At 44.0% G+C, this 23,922-nt stretch overlaps 2 protein-coding genes across 11 annotated transcripts in view; both read left to right on the top strand.

The window, feature by feature from the left end:
• LOC110002323 (mitogen-activated protein kinase kinase kinase kinase 4) overlaps positions 1-7,127 on the top strand; it is a 39,209-nt gene extending 32,082 nt beyond the window's left edge. For 6 of the 9 annotated variants that reach the window (XM_065951715.1, XM_065951714.1, XM_065951712.1 and 3 more), the window contains 9 exons: positions 1,003-1,120; positions 1,397-1,567; positions 1,669-1,812; positions 2,039-2,173; positions 2,272-2,372; positions 2,463-2,612; positions 2,708-2,867; positions 2,980-3,119; positions 3,416-7,127. In XM_065951715.1, the coding sequence (XP_065807787.1) occupies positions 1,003-1,120; positions 1,397-1,567; positions 1,669-1,812; positions 2,039-2,173; positions 2,272-2,372; positions 2,463-2,612; positions 2,708-2,867; positions 2,980-3,119; positions 3,416-3,499 (1,203 nt within the window). In that variant the 3' untranslated portion in view covers positions 3,500-7,127. The remainder of the gene's footprint in view (positions 1-1,002; positions 1,121-1,396; positions 1,568-1,668; positions 1,813-2,038; positions 2,174-2,271; positions 2,373-2,462; positions 2,613-2,707; positions 2,868-2,979; positions 3,120-3,415) is intronic. The other 3 variants (XM_065951718.1, XM_065951713.1, XM_065951720.1) reach the window with 1 other exon arrangement.
• A 1,401-nt stretch (positions 7,128-8,528) lies between these two features.
• Positions 8,529-23,922, top strand: LOC109979193 (probable ribonuclease ZC3H12C). 2 transcript variants are annotated; one of them, XM_065952020.1, is made up of 6 exons: positions 8,529-8,659; positions 16,858-17,734; positions 18,148-18,287; positions 18,383-18,617; positions 18,829-18,935; positions 19,407-23,922. In XM_065952020.1, the coding sequence occupies exons 2-6, from the start codon at positions 16,929-16,931 to the stop codon at positions 20,975-20,977; spliced, it is 2,859 nt and encodes a 952-aa protein (XP_065808092.1). In that variant the 5' UTR covers positions 8,529-8,659; positions 16,858-16,928; the 3' UTR covers positions 20,978-23,922. The 2 variants fall into 2 exon arrangements, with proteins under 2 accessions (XP_065808092.1, XP_065808093.1); XM_065952021.1 differs by lacking the exon at positions 8,529-8,659 and adding an exon at positions 11,751-12,065.

Here is a 23,922-nt window from a genome sequence, read left to right as displayed (position 1 = left end):
AACAGGGTCATAGCATGGAGGGAACTAAACCAGAGCGTTTAACACCTTTTTTTTGGGGGGGGGGTTGAAGTGTTGAGTGATGACTTGTCTGGTGTGATCACGACGTGGATAATACACTTCAAATTGAAACTGGAATGAAAATCTGAAAAGCATGCACGACCTACTTAAAGAATCAAAAGTCTTTCATGTTGCTTCTCATAAATAACAGCCTCTTTTTCAGTCATCCTGCGTTTACAGATTCTGTGTGCTTATCTGGAGCAGCTTTTCCTCTTAACTGTTCACCCTGGATCATTTTCTTCAGCACATTTCTTCTTGTTGCAACATGTCTGTCTTCTCGAACAATGTTTCTTCGCTCTAACAACTCTTCAGAACAACTAACACAACTGCACATCGTGTTTCTCCCCCCCCCCGTTTGAGTTGTTACAAAACTTGAGTTGCAGTGCAAGCTTTGTTTCCCAAGTGTCATGTGTCATAAAAATGTCATAAATTATTTTTTTTAATGCTGTCCCCCCCCCCCCCCCCCCCGAGGTAAATTAAGAACATAACTGAAAACTGATGTGAGGCCTGCTGTTTTCCTTTTTTTTTTGTTTTGTTTTTTTTAAAGGAGAGGAAAAAGTCGAGCTCAAATCGGCCTGAATCAAACTTGTTTTAATTATTTTTTTAAACTTTCTTTAGGAAAAACAAAACTTTAGCTTCACTTTTTTTTTTTTAAAGAATGATTTTGTTCTCGGCTGTGTTGTTCTTATTTCAACTATACAAATACCGTGTTACAAATCTTTTTGTGTAAAGTTTGACAAATAGTTTTAAATTCTGGGCCCAATATTTAAACATATTTAGGTTTTAAATGACTAATGGGGACAACAATTTTGCAAGAGTTTGCTTCAGTTTGCGGCCTTGAACAAGGGTGTAAAGGTCTAATGACTTCCTGTGTATAAAACAAAATACAGAAGTGAGTACAGAATGAAAGCCTCCGATTTGTAAGCGTTTCTTATTTTCTTTCAGTCCCAGTCAGAAAGCAACTCCATGTCCAAACACAAGTCTTCCTCTTCCTTCACTCCCTTCATCGACCCGCGTCTTCTTCAAGTCTCTCCATCCAGCGGCAGCTCTCTCAACAACATGGGTAAGTCGACAACTGGCTTATCTAAAAAAAAACACCACACAGGTTTTTAAACTCGTCTTTCCAGCTCTGATACGAGTTATTGTTGCCACCTCAGAGTGGAGGTTAAAAGTCATGTTGTGCCGTGTAGGTTAAAGTGCTTAAGATATTTGAAGCGTCATTGAACGTGTTCCATGTTTAACAAGAACCAGAGTGTTCATAAAATGAAGAACAAATACAGATACATTGTTTATTTGAATGCTTCCGGCCTGACCTTTATGTCCTCTGTGCCCCTCTCAGCAGCGTTTGGTCAGGACGGACGACTGCCGGACCCGCTGAGAGCCGAAGCGTCCCGCAAAGGCTCGGTGGTGAATGTTAACCCGGTGAACACACGCCCGCCGAGCGACACGCCAGAGATCCGTAAATACAAGAAGAGGTTTAACTCTGAGATCCTGTGTGCTGCACTCTGGGGTAAGAATATAAAAATCCACCTTTTTTTTTTCATCAAAGCTTAACTTTGGAGGGTTTTTTTGTTTTTCTTATGTTTTCTTGTGTTTCTGTGTTCGCGTCAGGAGTCAACCTGCTGGTGGGGACAGAGAGCGGTCTGATGCTGCTGGACCGCAGCGGCCAGGGGAAAGTTTATCCTTTGATCAACAGACGACGCATCCAGCAGATGGACGTCCTGGAGGGACTCAATGTCCTGGTCACCATTTCAGGTACATTAAATATGCTGCCGCTGGTTTTTTTTAATACTTCGGGATAGTGAAAAGCCGATAATTTATCTCTCTAGAACAAGCCAAACGCCTCTGCATCGCTCTTCACCCCAAATCGCTCTTTAAACGCCACGTCCGCAGTATAATGCTTATATAATATATTGAATCACTTCTCGGGAATTGCAAACGGGTCTTCTTTTAACGCGACCCCCTCCTCCTCCTCCTGCAGGTAAAAAGAACAAGCTGCGGGTGTATTACCTGTCGTGGCTGAGGAACAAGATTTTGCACAACGACCCTGAGGTGGAGAAGAAGCAGGGTTGGGTTAACGTGGGCGACCTGGAGGGTTGTGTCCACTACAAAGTCGGTACGTTACTCTTTCTGTCATTTTAAAGAGAGGAAAAAAAAGAAATCGGCCTAAAAGTGAAGCTGATAATCAACACACGTCTGCTTTTTGAATTTCAGTGAAGTACGAGAGAATAAAGTTCTTGGTGCTGGCCTTGAAGAACGCTGTGGAGGTTTACGCCTGGGCGCCAAAGCCCTACCACAAGTTCATGGCCTTTAAGGTCAGAACGCTCACATAGTGGCGATGCTTTAAGTCGTTTTTTCTGCTTAATTTTCACCTGGTTCACTTCTTTGTTCATGCTTGGTTTCAGTCTTTCGGTGACCTGGTGCACAGGCCTCTGCTGGTCGACCTGACGGTGGAGGAAGGTCAGCGGTTAAAGGTCATCTACGGCTCCTGCTCGGGCTTCCATGCTGTGGACGTGGACTCTGGTGCCGTTTACGACATCTACCTGCCCACGCATGTAAGCGCTCGGCACTTCATCTGAATCAGCGTCTGATTGTTTTCCCATGCTGTTCCCTCTCCTCATTCTTCCTTCTGATTCTGCGTCCCGCTCAGATCCAGACGAGCATTCAGTGCCACGCCATCATCATTTTGCCAAACACTGACGGGATCGAGCTGCTGGTGTGTTACGAGGACGAGGGCGTCTACGTCAACACCTACGGGCGCATCACCAAGGACGTGGTGCTGCAGTGGGGAGAGATGCCAACGTCAGTGGGTGAGTGGGGCCAAAAAAAAAAAAGTATCTTCTCCGCAGCATTCACCACGAGAGTGCCACCGAAAGAAACAGTTTCATGAACCTTCTCTGTCGTGACCCTGTGTGTCTGCAGCCTACATTAGGTCAAACCAGATCATGGGCTGGGGGGAGAAGGCCATAGAGATCCGCTCGGTGGAGACGGGACACCTGGACGGCGTTTTCATGCACAAGAGAGCTCAGAGACTCAAGTTCCTTTGTGAGAGGAATGACAAGGTGAGAGCCATCCTCAGCCTCTTTCCTCCCTCCTGCCTTTCCTTTGTTTCCTATCTCCACTGTATGACGTTATAATGAGAATATTTGCCTTCATGTGTGTAGTTTGACGGAATCACGATATCATCAAAAGAGTGGAACATACTGGAAAGTAAAATAATACAAAAAAAAGGGGACATGAAATTTTACTTTTTCTCTTTGCTCCGTGTCAGATCAGGAAATCCTGTGAAAAGTAACGGAGCAGTGTCGACCATAAAGCTCCCTTTTTTTTTTTTTTAACCTTTGTCCTCTTCTGTCAGGTCTTCTTCGCCTCTGTTCGCCAAGGAGGAGCCAGCCAGGTGTACTTCATGACCCTGGGACGCACTTCCCTCATGAGCTGGTAGCCGACGTTCCTCCACAGCAGCCGACGCGACGACCACAACCTTAGCAGAGACCAACAGAAGACGATTGTGACTATGACAGACGACTGATGGAAGAAAAAAAAAGAAAAAAACAAAGAAGAGAAACGCCTTGAGCCTGAAGCGGAGAGAGCCGCTTCCTTTCACCTGCTCGGTTGAACAAGATCGGACTGTACTCCTGAGGAGAAGCGAGGGGACTGGGTGCGGGCTTTGGGTTTTTTTTCTCTCACCTTAACCTTCAAGCCGATCGCCCCTCTTCCTCTGCAGGGCGTGGGATGTGTCGTCCTGTTGAAGGTAAATCTTTATGTGTCATAGTTAAACTTTGCATCGTGTATGTGTGTGACAGAGGAAACACTGAGCATGTGAATAACTGACCATTAGAGGCTTAAACGCGCCCGTTGCTGTATCGAAGAAGGCCAATACTGTACACGTGTTTAGTCCGGGTTCTGTTCAGGTAACTCCTCCTCTTCCTCCCACGGTAGATTCTCATGTTAACACTAGTTCACAGTCACCGTTCTCCTCCTTTTAAATAACGCCTGACGTGTAAATCTGCCTCCGTGTCTTCACTTTTTTGCCTTCTCCTCCTCGAAGTGAAGATTTTTTAAGGGACCTTTCTCGATCTATCCATAAACAAACAGGGTACTGGATATGAGCTTGTACATACTAACTCCACGCCTCACGTACTGTAGGTGATGTCGGACAGATGTAGCCCTGTTTATGGCAGCATGTTGCTTTTGGTGTTCTCGACACAGATTAGCCCCTTTTTTCTCAGACACTGTATATTTTGTATGTGACTCGCTGCACATGAATAAAGCAGAAGAAGAAAACTAGGAAATGAAAAACAAAAGGAGGTTCATAACATCATTTAAGTCTCGCATTAAAGGCCTGCGGTTTGGTGCCGCTTTAAGTGAAGTTAATGGAGAAGAAAAATACCCACAACAAATAATGTAAAAACGCCCCGCTGCCACATCAGTTGCCTGATGTCACCATGCAGATATGAGCGTCTCAAAGATAAACTTGCATTGATGTGAATGTTTTCAAACGTTTCGAACAAGAAAACAATGCTGAGGGTGATTTAGAAAGGTGTCATCATGCAGATTGTCCAGCAGAGGGTGCTCTAACCTCACAAGTTTTCAACACTCTCAGGACTGTCTGCAGAATATGAAGCAGACGACTGAATGCACTGGATTAAATTGATTGACAATGCATAATAAAACCTGTTCTGAAATGGTTTTTTTTTAAGAAGGCAATGTTCTGAGTGACTTTATGTTGTCTGATGCGTGTAACAGTGAAGGAGAAATCGTGTTGAAAAGGTTGTTTCAGTTCCAGGTCAAAATAAACTGGCATCCGCTGCATTGTGGGTAATCTTTCTGCAAACCTTAGTTCTTAAAATCAGTCTACACCAGGTATTCATCTTGCTTTTGTTCCAACAGCATACAGCTGAGAAAGAAAACCCTGCTTGGTTCGAGATAAATAAAACGTATCTTTGAAGTGTAATTGTGCAGTTTGTCCAGCAGAGGGTGCTCTGACTGCGTATTTCACAACACTCAGGACTGTCTGCAGAAAATGTAGCGGCGATTCAGACGGTTGACGCGCTAGAATTGAATGACACTGCACAATAAAAACATATTCGTTAGAGAAGTAAAAGGAGGCGATGTTCTGAGTACCTTTGCGTAGATATACCGTCGCAAAAAGGATTTTAAAATCCTGGTAGAAATTCAATATTCAGTTTACAGTATACCTAAATCGTCTGCACTAGTTCGCAGTCGAGTCGGTCTCTGAAATCCCAAATCGTCGGGTCAGGTTGTGCAACATAAACCTTTGCTTTTACATGCAGCAGCGTCTTGCTTATTAAACCTAAACCAAAAAGGTAAAAAAAACGACATAAATAAACGTGACCAATCAGAGCAGGGGTAACTAAGTTTCTAAGCAGATCAATGCATCACTGGCTCAGATTACAACTGGCTGCAGAAATGCATCAAAAAAACCAGGAAGATAACACACATAATGAGATAAAGAAAACAACATGATATAAAGAGCTATTCATTGTGTTTGTGTATTTCTAAGTCAAACATGAACTACTCCAGCTAATCTTCATTAACTTTGATTTAAAAAAAAAAAGGCACCAAAGTGGAGCTCTGATGTCGTGATTCTTCCTGCTTTGTTTTAGTTCTCGTTGTAAGAATGCCGGACGTACACGTTGATGAGTTTTAAAGGAAAGATCCACCGCAGATATCATCAATCTGTCGTTCGACTTCGGGCTAAGGATTTACTTTCACATAATCATCGTCTTGAAGTCTTCAGATTCTGTTTTTTTTTTTTTTTTTTTCTTCTCTCTACTGGAAATATAAATAAACACACCCAGAAATGTGAGCCGCGCCGCCGACAAAAACAAAAAAAAAAGGTGGATTTTTCCTTTAAATGATGAGTTGTAAGTAGGGCTAGCATAAACTGTGAAATAGCAGAATTAGCAGGTGGCCGTTAAGGTAGCATGGACGTGACTGTAAGGGAACGAAGGCAAGTGTGCAAAGAGAAAGACGATTTCACATCCACAATCATCCAACTCTTTACAGTTGCCTTACAAGGATCTCAATACAAAACCCGGTTTAGCTTTTACTCGTTTTTAGTGACGTTTGGATTCATGTGTACTGTAGGAAGACTTGAGTCAGAACCAGCCATGTGATTCAATTCATTCTGGGTTTCAGGCCACAAGTTCAACTGGACCATATTCTCATTTTTTACTTCCATTTCTTCCTTTTAAAGCCCAAAACGACATGTTTAATACAGTCTCCCTCCTCTGTTGAATCAATCCTGCAGCTCATGTGCATGTATGAATGATAAAACCCTGATAACGAGACTCTCCTTCCCCCGTTTAAACTCTTAAATCCTGCTCTCAGTAACGGGCGGTGCCTTCACTGTCAAAGCTGGGAGCTGCCGAATAAAGGAAAAAAAAAAAAAAGATGCATTCACTGTCTGCGAAGAAGGCAAAAAGTCACTCGTTCTAATAGCAGTGTTACAAAACCACTTGAGACGGCGCGGACTAAGCGGCATATTTTTAACTCTGACTTAGTTTTTAGTCTTGTTTCTGCAATTTTTATTATGTAACCCTTCGGATAAGTATGCGACTGCAGTGGTTTTTAAATTGTAATGCACACCTTATGTTGAAAATGTTTACAGAAGCAATTGTTTTGTTAAACCAATGTGCATCGATATGAATATTTATGGTTTATTTTGAGGGCAGTTTCTCCCTGTTTTTTGTATTTTGTATTATTCCCTTTTTGTACTTTCATTTAGACGTTTGTGTACAGGATTAATCAACTTTTTGCTCACCACGTTATGAATTACACAAGTCTCTCGGGTGTGATTTCACCGATTCCTACTTCCTAATTCCTCCTGCATTAGTGCACAGTGTGCCCCTGGCTGCGTGGCAGCGTGGATCAAATGTTTTCTACCACCAGGTGCCAGGTGACATGTCCCCCCCCCCCCCCCCCTTCCCTCGAACGTCTCTCCGCCATGCCTCTCTAATTTATGTCCTCTCTGTGTGTACTATGGGAATTACTGTATTTTCCTGAAGGTCTTTATTTCCATTGAATAAAATCAGAAGTAATTTACAGTGTCATGTCTGTCTTTTTATTGTTTTTATTCAAAGGTCACTTATTCTCCTCCTCTTCAACCACTTTAAATAAGTCTCAGAGCTCCCACAAAACTTGTCTGTGAAGTTTCTTGTTATAAATCTACTCTGATCATGTACAGTATTTGATTATGCCTATAAACCCTTATATTTCTTGATTTAAGAAAGAAAGGCTAGTGGACAGAAGAATATACTTTTAAAAATCTTAATTAAAAAAAAACACCCCACTTTCATTCAAATTTTACTGCGAAAATATTTAATCACAGCATCACAACAGGATGATTCCTTATCCTTTATATATTTATGTTTAACCGTACACTGCTGATATAAACTTTAGATTATGCATCTTTGTAAAACTCAAGTCAAAATTAAATCATATCCAATCATGGAGATGAAAAACATCCAGTAATTAGAAAGCCATATCATTGAAAGGATCAGAAAGTCACTTTTACCAAAGAAATAAATACATCAGTTCCTAATTTCTCCACAGGAGGGCGCCGTAGATCACATCACAGAATATCGCATTTCAGTCTACCTTTTACATCGTTACAATATAGTTTGCCGAGTTTAAGTGTCTTTTTAAGAGTTGGGATGTGTTTTAGATAAATGTTTTTGTTTTTAATTAATCGTCGTTTTGTTGAAGCAGGCAGGACAGTGCAGTACAACTTTTTATCCACATGTGGGCGGTAATGAAACTGCTTGGACGCCAGCCGCCATTAATGAACCTACGAAGAAGAAGAACCTGCAGTTTCCGGTTTAATTTCGGTTGTAAATTCAGTCAAAAGTAACAAGAAATACCTCTTTAATTAAACTCTTCATCAACAACAAACATAGTTTTTAAAAAAAAGAGACACACAGTTCATTCTTAAAAGTGATGAGTATAGCAGGAGATATCTTACAGATATTTCGAGCGTGAAGCTAGACAACGGTTAGCGTCCAGAAGCAAGTGTTATGGTTAAACGAGTGACCGTGCTAACTGGTGACTTTCCTCCGACTGTACCTGTGTACTCAGCAGTGCCCGTCGTTGTGTTTTTCATTCAAATGAATAGAAGACGTGCATCAGAGTCCCTACAGTCTTATTTGTGCAAACGCGACACAACAATTACTATGCAACTTTTGTTTTTCCGTTTAACTACGACAACAACAGACGGATTCGGCCGGAAGTCACTAGATAGCACGGTCGCTGATTAAACCATTACACCGTTTTTTTCGCTACAAATTGATATTTTATATATTTTTCACAAACTAACAAAGAAAAGATGTAATAGAAAATGTAAAATACGCAGATTATTTCAGATTTGACATACACTTATAACGTAAAACTATCTTTAATATTCGTTTTTTGTTTTATTTTTGGAAAGGAAGACCGGAAGTCCCCCTGTGCGCCTCTCTAACTTGACGCAGCTTGGCTGGGTCACGCTGCAAACCAGCCGGATGTTTTGCGTCGCCAGTATGTGATGGGAACTGTTTTCCTAATTTTCTGTCACGAAGCTAAATCTTGCGGCTCCACGCAGGTGAGTGCCCGTCCAAAGCGTCCTTACAGCGGGCTAGTTTGTGGAGGGGGGCGGGGGAAGCTGCAGGTTGTTGTGGGTGAAAGCTGCAGAGAGGTCGTGACGGTGGTGGTGGTTTGCAGTGTCCGTGCACGCCCCTGCGCGCTCCCACACAACCATAATATAGTTTTCTGTACATTGTGGCCCCTTCAACAGGCTGCAGACGAGGATGCTGCTGGTTTGTTTATCACCAATTTGACCACACATGCAGCTGAAACTGCTTTAAATCATAGGAAACGTGTTTTTTTTTTTCTATTCTTGCTTTGGAATGATGAGGCCTTACCAAAACATAGGCTTTCACTGTGTGCCTTTTCTCCACCTGTCTGGTGTATTATCTGAATGTACTCCATCTGTGACAGCTGTGTCTGTGCTGCACAGTGCTTGTAGTGGCTCCCAGAGGATCAGGATCAGAAGCTGTCCCTGCTTGAGTTTAGAGCTTGTGGTGGGCAGGGGGGGAGGTGGGAGGTGGTGTGAGTTTCAGCAGCTGTCTTTTATTCCATCCATCTTTCCTGACTCTTAACTTGTAGTTTGGCCCTTTGCAAAAAAAAAAACCCTTTCACAGTTTTAAAGCCCTGAAATAGTTCATCTAACCCCTTTTAGATATGGAGAATACTTTCATCAGATTTAAAGTTCACATGCAGACATAAACAAAAAGTCACTTTAATTATGTCTTCAAACATCTGACCTTAACTCTTTGGCTTCCCACAAAGGCTTTTTATTCATTTCAATGAAAATTGCATGCGGCAGACGCACACGCGCTGCCCTGATGAACTGACTTAATCTATCCTGGATGTTATTTTGTGTGTTGGAAATGCAGGGGTCATCTGAGAGGTCAGAGGGGCAGAATGTCTCCTTCTGTCGCCTTCATCGGTTGTGTAATCCCATTTAGTGTTTGTTTTCAGCTGCCAAATGGGCCTGCTGCTAAAAAAAAATGATGATTGATATGCAACAATTTAGCTGATTATTTAATAACTGAAGTCATTTTTTTATACAGACATTGCATGTGCATTTTCACACATGATTGTTGCTTAAAGAGAGAGTTGGTGGGGGGGGGGGAAAGCTTTTCAGTGAGTTACTTGTTTGTTTTTTATTTGCATGTTACAAGCCTTCGATTAATCGCTTGAGTTTCACAGATGTTAATTTTGTTCGCTCCGACAACAGCCCCCGAGTTTAAAGGAGCAACACTCATAACAATATGAATGAAAGAGGCCTTTTCTATGTGTTGCACTTACTGTGTTTTACAGCTATGACCACGCAACTCTTCTGAAAAGGCTTTGTCGTTGTGTGTTTTTTAAGGAGCCTATAACGTTTAATGTCTTTTGCAAATCAATTTTAGTATTATTTTTAAGCCTGCCAGATTGGTGTTGTGGTAAAACATCTATAAAACATTAGTCTTCAAATGTTCACTGTTTTTAAGTAATTTTTAAGCAAAACTATAAAAAACTTTGTTGTGATAGTTGGTGATCTAAAAGTGAGTAATTTCAAGAAGTCGATTTTTGTATCCAACTGTTTCTAGGTTTCCTGTTTAATCGAGGAAATAAAAGTCATCTAAAGTTAGACGCAGTGACAGATCAGATGACACAGAAGCTGCAGGATTCATTACGTGCTGGAATCTGTGTGGCCGCTCTCAGAATGCCTTCTTGGCTTTCCATTCATTCTGCATGCATGTGTGATCTGTCACCGAAAGAGAGGAGAGAAGGCTGCTCCTGTTGCCGCAGCAGTTGTTTCAGAGCGGCGCACACCTGTTTGTTTGGACAGATGGTGGACACAGCGCTCTTCTGTCTCTCTGTGTGTTTTTGGAATGGCGTGCAGCCGCTCAGCTGTTGTTATCTGAGCTTGCATGCTGACTCGGAGCACGTCTTCATTTAATCAGGCTGTTGTGTTCCTTGCTGAGACACTAAAGATGATAAAAAAAAAAAAGCCCTCTGACACCGTAGATTCTGGTTCCCTTTTTTTTTTTTTTGTCTTATGCTGAAGTTTCGCTGCCAAGAAGATTCTGCTGATTTTTTTTTAACTCTATCTCTTCGGTGTTGATTCAAATTTAGAGGTTTTCACCTTTTTTATTTTTTGATTTGCAAACCTAACAATGCACATTACAACAGCTGTTTTCATACCGCAGGAACTTTTTCATAGCGCCAGGAACTGTTTGAACCCTCTCCCCCTTTTCTGTTCATTCCGCACATGAACTCTTATTTTCTAGAACCCGTTTAGGAGAACCTTTTTTTTTTTTTTTAGCTCCAGCTTCCCCAATAGGTCACATTGCAGCCGTCGACTGGAGCAACTCCAAACGTTTTGTGCCCCCAAGTCTATCAAGATACCTGATTTGGCGGTGCAGCAGGAAAATGACAGACATTTGAAGTGTGGGATGTCTTTATTTCTGTGGACGTGACTTTATTCTGTCGCTCACACACACGAGCTCCGTCATCACATGAAAGACTGAAAGACGTGTGCTTCCGAGTCATCTGCCTTGAAGTGTGCTGCGACAAAGAGCAAGCACGTCCCCTCCTCACACTCTTAAGGACATAAAACTTTTTGATGTCTGTCGCCGCCCCCCACACACACACACACACACACACTCGCCCTTTCTCCTTTTCAGCACCGCCACACTCTCATCTTTCCTCCTGCGCTCTCTTAAAGGCCACGCTGGTCTTTCAGGCGGCCTTTTCTTTCGGTTTCACCCCCTCCCGCACTCCCCACAAAGACAAAGGCAGGAGAGTGACTGTGGCGCTCTGTAGCCAGGTGTTCTCCATTGCTGCCCTGGGCTGTAATGGCCCCGGCCCTCACCCTGCAGCTGCCCTCCCCAGCCTCCCATTGTGTGGCTCTATTGTTAGGGCGCCCACCCCTCGTTGATTCATCGGCCACACAGGGGACGCCCTTTCAGACTCAGGAGTGTGTGTGTGTGTGTGTGTGTGTGTGATGGTGCACGGTGAGTACGCGTGCCTTGGGGAAACTGGGTGTTGCACGCCTCCTCCTCCTCCTCCTCCTCCTCCTCCTCCTCCCTCTCGTCGCTGCACCTCATTGTAAGCCCGCCGCGCTCTGATTGGTGGAGCAGCAGCCACTCTAACCGAGGGAATGGCTGACATTGTTGCTCCATCTGTTGTGCTACTCATTGTCCAACTTGTCTGCTTCTGTGGTTAAAAAAAAAAAAACAACAACCCCTCTATCTGTGGAGGAGACACAGACAGCGAGGACGAGGCGGGAGCTGGAAGCTTAGCTGTATCATCTTCCTCGGATGCTGTGGGAACTTTTTTTTAGACTTTCTCTGTTTCACCTGCTGCGTCTTCTAATCTGGTTTCCGAGGATTTAAATCTGCAGAAATGAGCAAATCTACCCCCGTCTCCTTTATTGTGTGCTGATCTTTTAGAGCCTGGTAAGTGTGACGGCTATAACCGGACTTTTGTGTGGAAAGTAACTTGATTTTGGACTGATTTTCAATGGCTGTTTGGACCACATTTTATAATACAACTTTTTCCCCTACCTGCCTCTTTTTAATTTAATATTGCAGAAGTGTAATAAGCCAAAAACACTCGAGGTATATGCTTTTTTTTTTTATTGTTGCCTTTACAGAAAAACACTTCAAATGTTTCAGATAAAACCAGACGTTCAGAAAGCGCCCGATTTGTTTTGAAAACGTCAGAGGAAGAAATATTTAATTCTAAAAATGCAACTTATGTCTTTAATTATATTTCAAATGTGCCGAAATGTTCTAAATGTCAGAAAAAGAGAGGAGGAATATTTTCTTCAGCTTGAATTTAGTTTGAATGAATGTGAAAGATCAGAGGGATGAAGATATTTATTTCTTGGTGGGTTGAAACATGATTGAATCATTCTCTGTTTCTGGCTCCTATTCTGAAAGTTTGACTTCATTTCTAACATAAATATGTAAATGTAAATCCATAAATGTTCTCCCCATTATGTTGCTGATGGCTGACACTCTCCTGTTTTCATTTGAACTGATGCAAAGGAAACTTTAGCTGCAGACGTTTGGCAGGCTGCATAAATGTTTTTTCTTTTTTTACAGAACTAAAAACTTCACCTACATAACCTGAGATTCCCTTCAATTAAAATATGCATGATATTGATATTGTGGACAAAAGCTGACTCTGTCTGAGTGGAAACACTCAAAATCTTGATCTTAGTTTGAAGAGTTTTTAGCGATGAGGTTGACAGAACCTTTCTCTGAAGTGCAGATTTACATTTGTTACCAGCGTGATCCTCTGTTGATATAAACTTGTGCTGGAGGGGGGAGGGATTGCTGTCCTGAGAGAGGAGTCACAAAGAGCGGGCTTCAGATTTGGGTCATATAGAGGACGACGCCAAAAATGATCTGGCTGAAGATGTTAGTCTCAGAAATGTGTGTGTGTGTGTGTGTGTGTGTGTGTGTGCAGCTTTCACATCTGATGGTGTGTCCTCAGTGTATGAGTCATGCTGCATCTTTATTGTGGATACAGGGAAGTGGTGTGTGTGTGTGTGTGTGTGGAGGGGAGACACCAGTTACGAGTAGCACTCGGTCGACATCTGTTGCCCCTCTACTGGCGGGGAAAGCCGAGCGCGCTCTTTACACACACACACACACACACACACACACACACACACACACACACACACACACACACACACACAGAGTATTCCCCTCCCTCATTATTCTGCCCCCTGTCTTACTATAAGTTTTGCACAGTTACAGGCTGCAGATACACAACCAGACAAACCCCTCCCACTCCCCATCCCCCTGACCCCACCCCCACCCCCACACACACACACACACACACACACACACACACACACACACACACTTTGTGCACAAAGCTCCCATATACAAAGAACTGTCTGTGTTACATATTCATTACAGCCTCCATCAAAGCCTGCACTGCTGCGTGCGTGCGTGCGTGCGTGCGTGCGTGCGTGCGTGCGTGCGTGCGTGCGTGCGTGCGTGCGTGCGTGCGTGCGTGCGTGCGTGCGTGCGTGCGTGCTGATGTTTGAATGATGCACACTCTCCTCCTGCAGGTCTGACATGTTGTGATGAGGTCACTCTGCCGTTGGTCCGTTAAGACTCAGCTTCTCCTGCTTAGTGTTAGTCTTAGACCACACAGGAAGAACTTCACATTTGAATTTGAAATCTGATTTCTGTCTTTCTCCACTGTCCTGTCTCTAAGTTATAGTCTCTAACGGCCCAAAAATAAATAAACCGTTAAAGAATAAAAATCTGCTGGACATCCATCAGTGATGATATGAATGCAAGTAATCCTGCATTCTCCCTAATGACCAGCAGGGGATCAGTCCATGGTTGCAAGTTTATGGGAAAATGAGTGTACTTCACAGGGGAATTATTCCCCCAGTAAACATTTTCCTAATGACTTTATGGTCTCAGTTATTTGATGCAGCATGATGTTCATTTAGTGATTTATAGTTGAAGATTCAGACAGAAGCGTTTATACCCGAGCTGCCACGTCAGGAGAGATGTGCAGTAACATCTCTTCCATATACGGCCTCCTCTGGCTTCCAAAAACCAGGACGACCTCATTCAAACTCCAGTCGTGTTTGCTTCTTGTGGGAATAGGTGGCATGATTCCAATTCATTTAGTTTTACGTTTCTGTGTAGCTCCTTTGATACCCGTGTGATCGTATCATACTTCTTACCTGGAGACGGGGTTTAACGTCATCGCGCTGAAGCTGAATGAACGTCAGACCGCAGAGAAACTTCATTATAAAGAAAGTCCAGGATGTGTCAGGTGGATTAGAAGGTGTTCCCACTTGCCCCTCTCCTTCCACATCCGTGTGAGTCACTCTGTGAGGTAGATGTTGTGTGTTTGTTTGTGTGGACACCAGGGTCCCCGTCCTCATCACTCCTGGAGCTCTTGGGTTGCCAGTGAGGCACGCTTAAGCCCCGCCCTCCCCCACAGCAGACCTTGTTGTATTGTGTTGCTTTGTGTGTGTGTGTGTGTGTGTGTGTGTGTGTGTGTGTTTGTGTGTGTGTGCCCGCGTGTGTGTGTACGCTCAGTCTTGGCATTTTCGAGGCTGAATGCTTTCAACAGCTGTAGCTTAGCAACCGTAGCCTCGTTGCTAGGCAGCTCCTTTTTCATAAAATGCGAACTCACTTCAACCCCGCCTCACTCCCGCCCACCTCTCCCCCCCTCCATCTTTAAGTCACTTCCACTTCCATCATGTTTTGTTCAGATAACAGGGCTGAGAGATGTTGTCTCAGTGGAGTATTTATTAAAGTATCATCATGAAAAGAAACACAATAAAATGTATTTTTAATGCGACAATGCAAAGCTTATAACAGCATTAACTTTGCAGAGAGTTAAAACCTAAATAATCTGGCTTCAGAAACGTTTAAACCTTTTTTATATATATATATATATATATAGAGAAGAGGTCATTTGTATGCAACTGATTTGAGCGTCGTCTGTCGTTACTGCGCTCTGTGTTTGTATCGCCTTCTATCAGTGTTACTTGTTCCTCCTGGAAAAACTGCAAAGCGAGACGGCAGATTTATTCATCTGACTTAAAAAAATAATAATAATCAGACGTGCTTAATTCTAAATTAAGAATACAATAAAAAGCCATTTAACACTTAAAAAAAAATCATCAACATAAAGAAAGCAGAATATAAACGACAGTAGAGCTGCAGTGAAGCATCAGGTTCTTTAAGTGAGTGTGTTCAATAATAATTGTAATAATTTGAAGGGCTTTTTGCAGTTTTTATCTGTATGTTTATATAGTTTTAGTGTTTGAAGGAACACGATCAAATTGAGTTCATGATAGGAATCACGACGTTTAAGCAAAGACGTTTTATTGATTGTTTAACAGGAGCAGATTTAGAAATGAAAATACAGATAAAGACGTGACAAATTGAAATAAAAAATAAGCCTAATATCAGGGCGCTGGTGGTGCAGTGGTCGGTGCGTGAGCCCCATGTGCCGAGGCCGCGGTCCGAATCCGACCTGTGGCTCCTTTGCCGCATGTCGTCCCTTGCTCTCTCTCTCTCTCTCTCTCGCCCTGATTTCCGACTCCAATGTCCTATCTCTCTAATAAAAAAACAAAAAAAAACAAAAGTACATCCTTAAAAAGAAAATAAACCAGTGGGTGAAAAAGAACAGATGTACGTTTTTGAGAACATTCAGTCCCTCTCTCTCTCTCTCTGCCCTCTTTGATAGATACAAACACTGTGGTTGTCTTTCTGTCGTTTTTTTTACGCTGAAAACCTTCATGTGGATGTACATACACCCCACAGGGTTGTCACTTTGTGTCTTGAGATTATCATCAATCATTCAAGTGATTGTCAGCCAGTTACTTTCATTGTCTTGGATTCATTTCTCCCCGTTTCTGCAGTGAAACTTTTGACATGAGTCAGATTAGCCTTCACCAGATCCCGTTTTCCTCTGTGTCTAAATGCACTTTGTTGATTGGCTCGGTGGCTGCAGAGCCCCTCAGTGCTTTAATGAATGACTCCACCGCCCCACTGGGAAGAAGCATATGGACCTTAATTATCAGGTTAGAAAAGGAGGGGGAAGGGTCCAACGGCTCGGGGCTTAAGGCTTGCTGCCTCTGTTTTTAAACCGTCTACCCTCTGCAACCCCCCCCCCCCCCCCTCCCTGGATTAATGCGCTGTGGCGTGGCCATATAAAACCACACTGAGGCTAGACTTAAAAAAGAAAAAGAGGGGTCCATTAATTAGGCTGAGGGGCCCCATCGGCTCTGTGTGTGAGCCAGGCTGAGTCCTCGACTGCCCCCAGACAGGCGGTAAAAACATGGACTGACTGTGTGAGGACGGCTCAGGGAAACATTTACATAAGAAGTAAAGGTGACAAGATAGATTTTCCTAAAGTGACAGTCAGTGTTGACTTTCAATCATCATGTGACAACACTGCCGAAATGCAAATTCTCACTTTGGCGAATGATCTCCCGGGGATTTCAGGCGACTGGATGTTTGAATGACTTAATGGTTTAATGGGGAATTCCTGCAGTATTATTCTATTTCAGGGGCTGAAACACTTTGAGGTACTAAAGGTTTTTGAAATTGCTTCAGTCGATTGCACAGCGAGCAGCTTCATAATGACTTCACATTATCAAGCTCAGGTTATTATTTTTAGTCTCTGACGACAATTGTTGCCTCTACGGAAGGATTTCCACGCTCACGCCATCCGCTATTTCTTTTTCAGGGCCCAATGAGTCGATCTTTGTGAGAGGGCAGCCTTCCCCCCCCGGTGTGCTGGATGTCTGTGACGGATCCATGGGCCAGAAGGACCATGTGGAGGCAGAAGCAGGCCACATCCTCGACCTGGTGCTGGACTTGGAATATCTCCACGTAGCGGGGGCCGACCGACAGGCTGGCGGCGCTGACGGGCCCCCTGCTATGGAGGAGCAGGGGGACACCTCCAGCAACAGCGGCGCCGTCGATTCCCCTCCTCCGCCGGGTTCAGTGGAAGAAACAGCAGGTTCGGATGTAGGGGTCGAGTCGGCGCCCTCTTCCCTCGACCCAGATGGAGGAGAAGCGGGGTTAACCCACAGCAAGAACACCCACCAGCCGCTCTGTCGCACCCAGTGTGTAGACTTGGGCACTGAGGGTCCTCCTGAGCCCCCATTTGAGCCCCCGTCTGAGCCCCCGTCTGAGCCCTCAACAGAACATGAAGCTGACACACCGGTCCAGTCCTCCTCACCTGAGCCTCCACCCAACCCCGCTGCAGCAGAGCCGGCTCCTGAATCAGGCGGGAAGGAGTACCAGGCGAAGCTGGACTTTGCCCTGAAGCTGGGATACTCTGAGGAAACAGTGCGGCTGGTCCTGTCCAAGCTCGGCCCAGACACCCTCATCAATGACATACTGGGAGAGCTGGTCAAACTGGGCACCAAGTCGGACAGCGAGCAGCAGCCTGCGTCGTTGGCCTCCACGTCTTCATCGTCGTCCACCTCCTCCTCCTCCTGTGGGTGTTCTGACCTTCTGGATAGCCAGAGGTCGGACTCGCCATGCCTGTCAGAGTCTCTGTGCGACCAGGACAACCTGCGGCCAGTCGTGTTGGACGGCAGCAACGTCGCCATGAGGTAAGCGACCGTTAGAACCATCCCCTCTCATTAACGAGTTTCAAATGAAAGATTAAACACTCGAATGAAAATACCTAAAAACAATGAAATCCAGTTCAAATAACTTTTGCAGTGTTTATAATGTTTCTGCATTATATATTTGTTTTCAGTTACCAGGGTTACTGACTGACATAACATTTTAGCTTTTAAGATGTTCGTTTTTTTAAGTTTAAGAAGCATTTGAAAATATCGCCAGAAATGACTTTAATAATCCCAATCAGTTTAAATACCATTTCTCTTGCGTAGTTCTAACTAAGGGTGAGAAAGTCCCTTCAGTTCACACTGTAATCGTTTTATTTATTACTCCAATGATCAACATGTAACCCCTCAACAATTATTTAACAATCCCCTTCTGCCTCGACTACCTCCTGTAGCCATGGCAACAAGGAAGTGTTTTCCTGTCAGGGCATCCAGCTTGCAGTCGATTGGTTCCTTGAGCGCGGTCACCATGACATCACGGTGTTTGTGCCTGCGTGGAGGAAGGAGCAGTCTCGCCCTGACGCCCCGATAACAGGTGACTGCCAGACGCTGTTCCACACAAACAACGGGATCATTAAATGATTTAAAAAGCATCTTTTGTGAACGTTACCGTCACCTTCTCCTCCACAGATCAGGAGATCCTGCGTCGCCTGGAGAAGGAGAAGATCCTCGTCTTCACTCCTTCACGGCGCGTCCAAGGTCGCCGCGTGGTTTGCTACGATGACCGCTTCATCGTCAAGCTGGCCTACGAGTCGGACGGAATCATCGTCTCCAACGACAACTACAGGGACCTCGCCAACGAGAAGCCCGAGTGGAAGAAGTTCATCGACGAGCGGCTGCTCATGTACTCTTTTGTCAACGACAAGTAAGTGGGGGGTGGATATTTTGTGGATGGCGTTGAAGTCAGATCGTATAATTCGCCCCTTTGGTAACTCATTTGTCTGACATTTGGTTTCACAAATGCCACGACAGCTGACATTTTCACTTGGACTTCATAGAAAAACTAGAGCTAATTTTACACTCTCTGTCTCCACTTCCCAGTCATGTAACTATCGTGTCCCTCCTTACCCTTTCAGATTCATGCCCCCAGATGACCCTCTGGGTCGTCACGGCCCCAGCTTAGACAACTTCCTGAGGAAAAGGCCGATCATGCCTGAGCAGAAGAAACAGCCTTGCCCATATGGTGAGAACACAGATACTGCCGGAAAAAAAGCAAAAGACATACTTAATAGAGGTGCTAAGTGCTAAGGCTAGCTCTTTAACTCAGTAGAAAGCCAAATGGAGCATCAAGAAATTCAGCCAGTCTCACAGATGGCTGGTAGATCCTGAAGTATGTACTCATTCTTAAATAGACTTTGGTCTTATTTGGAATTGTTGTTTATCAGTTTTCATAAGTTTCATAAGTTTCTGTTGATAATTAAGACTTACAGCTCAGGAAAAAAAAAAATTCAGGATATCTCAAATATATGTGAAGATTACATTTTTCAATTCAAGTACAGGAAAATGAATGAACTAATAGATTTTCTCTTCTAATTGAGCTGAAGAAAAGGGGTGAAGCTTAAAAAACAGATCAAAGTTTCCATATTGTGTGTTTGATAGTTGCTTCTGTGTATTAACGAGGTAGTAAATCTGTCACCGTCTGTCTTTCCTCCAGGAAAGAAGTGCACTTACGGCCACAAATGTAAATACTACCACCCTGAGAGAGGGGCTCAGCCTCAGCGTGCTGTGGCCGATGAGCTGCGTGCCAGCGCTAAGACCTGTGTCACCACAAAGCACCAGACGGACACTGGCCTCGTGAAGAGCCACAGCGTGCCGGCTGGCAGCATTGAGGTGAAAAAAGGAGCCCCAAAAAGACAGTCAGACCCAAGCATCCGCGCTCTGTCATACAGTGACGCCGAGGAGAAGCTGCTGGCGAAAAGTCGGCTGGAGAGCCAGAAGAGCGGTCTGTATGGCAGCGGCGGCAGCAGTAGTTGCAGCGGGAGTTTAACCCCTGCTCCTCCATCTGGTCTGAGCCTTCCCCAAGAGCAGCAGCCCAGAGCGGCCACTCCTCATGCTCTACCAGCCCCAGGCCATGATCTTTACCCTCACTGTGAGTCTCCAGATTTAAGCTACTACTCTGTAACACGTGCCTACTCGGGCCTGAGCCTCTCGTCCAGGCGGAGCCCAGACTGTCGCTTCCCCAACGACACAGACCTGCGGATCGGCTCAATGGGCTCAGCAGGATCTGAATGCGGGAGCGAGAGCAGCGTGAGTTGCGGCAGCAGCTGCGACTCCTACAGCGAGAGGCCGTGTCCTGGATGTCCTCCCGACACCTTACTTGAAGACGGCATGCATTTCGCTACCCCTCACAGTCGACTGTATCCCCATCACCCCGCATCGAACCATGAACTCTGTGGACTCCATCCTGCTGAGTACACAAACATCCAGCACAGCCACACGTCTAACCCTGCAGTCCACAGCTACCACCTGAGTGTAGCACGTGGGCAGACCTGCTCTCACGATCAGCCTCCACCTGAAGCCCCCACAAAGCGCCCACTCTACCCCTTACCCCCTCATCTCCAGCACCAGCCGCTGGCAGCACGCTCCAGCTGCCCAGGGGACTACCACTCTCTGCCCCAGTCCAACCCTCACCCCCCTGGCTCTCCTCTGGGCCGCTGCCTGGCCCCCACCCGAGCAGAGAGTGTGTCAGACTCACACCTGTATGAGCACCTCTCCACCTTGCACCATCACCACCGCACAAAAGCTCTGCCCGGGTGGGACTCGTACTACAGGCAGCCTCAATTACCTCCATCTAGGTACGAGCAGTCAGCCTATCAGAGCCTGCCGGACACACGACAGTCTTCCTGGCATTCCCCTCCCTGGGCGCAGGACGGCTACGCCCCACACCACTCCTCTCACCCAGCCCTTCACCCATCCCCAACACATTACCTAAACCACCCACCACCCCAATCGCACTCTCCTCACCCTCCTCACCCGTCAAGCACCCCTCTCCCTCCGTACAGCTCCCACCTGTCAGTGCCCTCTCATGCCCAACCCTCCTACATGCACCCAGAATCCTCTGCGCACAGCCGCTACGAGGACGCGAGGGAGAAGGTGTACGTGAACCTGTGTAACATCTTCCCCTCGGAGCTGGTGAGTCGGGTGATGGCAAGGAGCCCCCACATCACAGACCCCCAGCAGCTCGCAGCCGCCATCCTCACAGAGAAAACCCAAACGCGATACTGAAGAACACACAACAAACAGTCATCACAAACAAGAAAACAACAACTTGCCTTTTCAGTCGGTGGAAGCACGCTGGGTTGCATGGTTGAAATGTAAATACAGGAATGCTTTTGGATGATCTGCAAGGAAAAACTTCTCTATTCTTATGGAATTAATGAGACGATGCGTAAGATTGTAGGAAATCAAATACCCAAATACAGCTCGAGTCACTGTGCACGGCCGGCAAATCAACCTTGAAGAAATTCAGAAGGAGCAAATATTTGATGAAACCTGACTTAAAGATTTTTTTATTTATGAAGTAGATATTTACAACTAATTCATCACTTGCTCAAATGGTATCACAAATATCTAATATGACTGAAAATTAAGGATTATTTACATTTCACAGACATTTTAACAGCCGGATCTGAGTTGTTAGGAAAATCCACACAGGTTACATGTTGTGTCAGGATGTCACAAGACCAGAGTTTGAAACTTAAATCAAATGATATCGACACCTGATTTAACAGTACAGCAACAAAAATAGATTTTCCAGTAGGTCATTTGTTTTTTTTTTAATTGACAAAATTACTGAAATACTCCTTCACAACCGTTTTTAATTGTACAAATTTATTGGCCATAATTCAGTTCTGAAACATTGCCAATGAATTCGTCCAGTTAAGACGCTGCTTTGTTTCTTTCTTCTCGGCTTTTTGCTCAGATATGACTGAAGATCTGTGGTGTTTATAAAACACTGGTACTTTCCCATTCTTATCATTATTAGAATAAAACAGTATCGTTTTCAATCACGTGGTATCAAAAAGTATAGAAGTATTGAGGACCTCTGTGCACTCTACTTATTCTAAGACCTGAGTTAAACAGAGTTTGCAACTATTTTGTGCATTTGCAAAGCGCTCAATGGTTGGGATTTTCTAGTCCATTACTGTAAAGAAATATTCACAGACACATTCAAACCTAATTTCATTTACACTTCTAGTACTCCATCATCACATGCTATTTTCAAACTCTGACTTGACTGAGGCGTGTGTTCTATATTTATCTCTTTGTGTGTGTTGAGTGTCTGGAAGATGGTCGTCTTGTTGAAGATGACGTCAGTATTGTTCAGAGTTGTAGCTGTAGAGATGGGTGACCCTGTCGTGTGTACCTTAGTTTTAGTAAGGGACATCTCTCTCTCTTTCTATCTCTCTCTCTCTCTCTCTCTCTCTGGCCCTTTATTCTGGGTCAACCCTGGTATCTGCTACAGACAGAGAACATCAGAACATGAGTCAATCAAACATGTAGAAATATGTAAATATATTTAACTTATTACTTTGCTGTGCTTTTTGTTGAACAGCATCTACTGTTGTCTGTAGCAGATCCCAGCTGAATCCATGCTAGACAGAGAAAACCTTGTTTGATACAAATTGTATCATTAACTAAGTCGCTGGTGTTATACAGTACATGGACTTGTTGATCTGTATTTACCAAACACACTCGCTGTTTTGTTGCTAAATGAGGAAGTGCATCGACAACGGCTTCGTTCCAATCGAGGCATTCCAGCTTTGAATCTTGTGGAAATTGCTTTGAGACAATTGTTCCACGTTTGTTATGAAACAAAGGGAGTTGTCTGCCTACTTTGTTTAGGTATCACAACCTGTTTATCTGCGCTTTTTGGGTTTGAAGCTGGCTAATGTTTTTACAGGGGCTCCAATGAAATCACATGAGTACGCTTTGGTGAACTGGTTCATGGAGGTTGGGGTCCGTTCATTTTAAGTTCTTTATACTTCTCTGTTTAGGAAGTTAATATCCAATTAAATACACTTAAACTGAATGCTTAAAATAATAGAACTTTTTGTTGTTTAATCATTAAGGAATCATGTAATTAAGTGGACAGACCCCAACCATGTTTACTAAGTATTAAAATTGAGATAAATCCTGTATCCCATGGTGGGCATTTTGAATGAATACCTAAGCACTATCTGGCGTTTCTGAACATATTTTGCAATTGTTGCCTTAAAAATTTGACGTATATAGAGACAACAAAATATCCAAAATAACAAGATTAAGAATTCTAACTACAACTGGTAAAGTTTATCTACCTGCTGGCTAGTTTCCAGACACACCTGTTGAATCGTTTTGATGCTGTCAAGTAGACATTACACTGCCGAACCTCTCACTGCAGAATCTTCAAATATTTAAAACAATATTTTGACTTTAAAAGTTCTTGATATGTGGCCAGATTGAAATGTTAGGAGTATTTATATGTAGTAGAAAAGTGGCCATCAGGGGATTCAAGCCTATAAAGTAAGCTCGTCATACAGTTCATCACAAGCCAGCTACATAAAGCCCACAGGTTCTTTTCCAGTCCAACGTGTCCCATTGTACTGATCATGAATAATGTACAATAACACGTGCTGTTGATGGGAGAACCTTTTAGTACATTGAAGAAGCGCCTGCGCTCTGGCCTCCTGGCACTGTGTGTCAGTGTGGCACCTGAGCGTGGGCCCAAAGTAATGCCTCTTCATGGCATTGTGCTTATGACACATCCAATACTCTGAACTATGTTCAGCTATCTGTTATGCATGTTTTTTTCTGCATGTTTTTCTGTGGTTTAATTTGTATATATGGCTTTTCTTTGTCCTGGATGTTTTAAATTGCCATACCTGTGACATAATGCTAGCTGTAAAGATTTATCTAGGTTTACTTATACACAGAACTGACTTCTTCTACGATTAGTGTTTCTTTAAGTATTGGTTTCTGTATGAGACCTTTCATTGGCAGTCAATGAACTTGATTCTCTGATAGTGAAAATGGAAAAACCCTTTTGTTAAATTGACTTCTGTGCTGTAGGTTAAACAATGCTGTCACGATTATTCTCTGTTCTAAATTATATTTACATTATCCAGTAGAGTAACAGTGTAACTTACTGATTATTGTGATTGTTAATTAAAGAAAGTACGACGACTACA

Source organism: Labrus bergylta, chromosome 24 (assembly GCF_963930695.1).
Source record: "Labrus bergylta chromosome 24, fLabBer1.1, whole genome shotgun sequence".
NCBI classification, from domain to species: domain Eukaryota; kingdom Metazoa; phylum Chordata; class Actinopteri; order Labriformes; family Labridae; genus Labrus; species Labrus bergylta.
Note: the sequence above shows the minus strand (reverse complement) of the source record. Positions and strands in the feature narration are given on the sequence as shown.

Coding starts and splice junctions, on each gene's coding strand:
- LOC109979193 (XM_065952020.1), top strand. CDS start 16,929: ATGGGCCAGAAGGACCATGTGGAGGCAGAAGCAGGCCACATCCTCGAC. Junction 17,735..18,147: donor GGCAGCAACGTCGCCATGAG/GTAAGCGACCGT, acceptor TACCTCCTGTAG/CCATGGCAACAAGGAAGTGT. Junction 18,936..19,406: donor GAAACAGCCTTGCCCATATG/GTGAGAACACAG, acceptor TCTTTCCTCCAG/GAAAGAAGTGCACTTACGGC.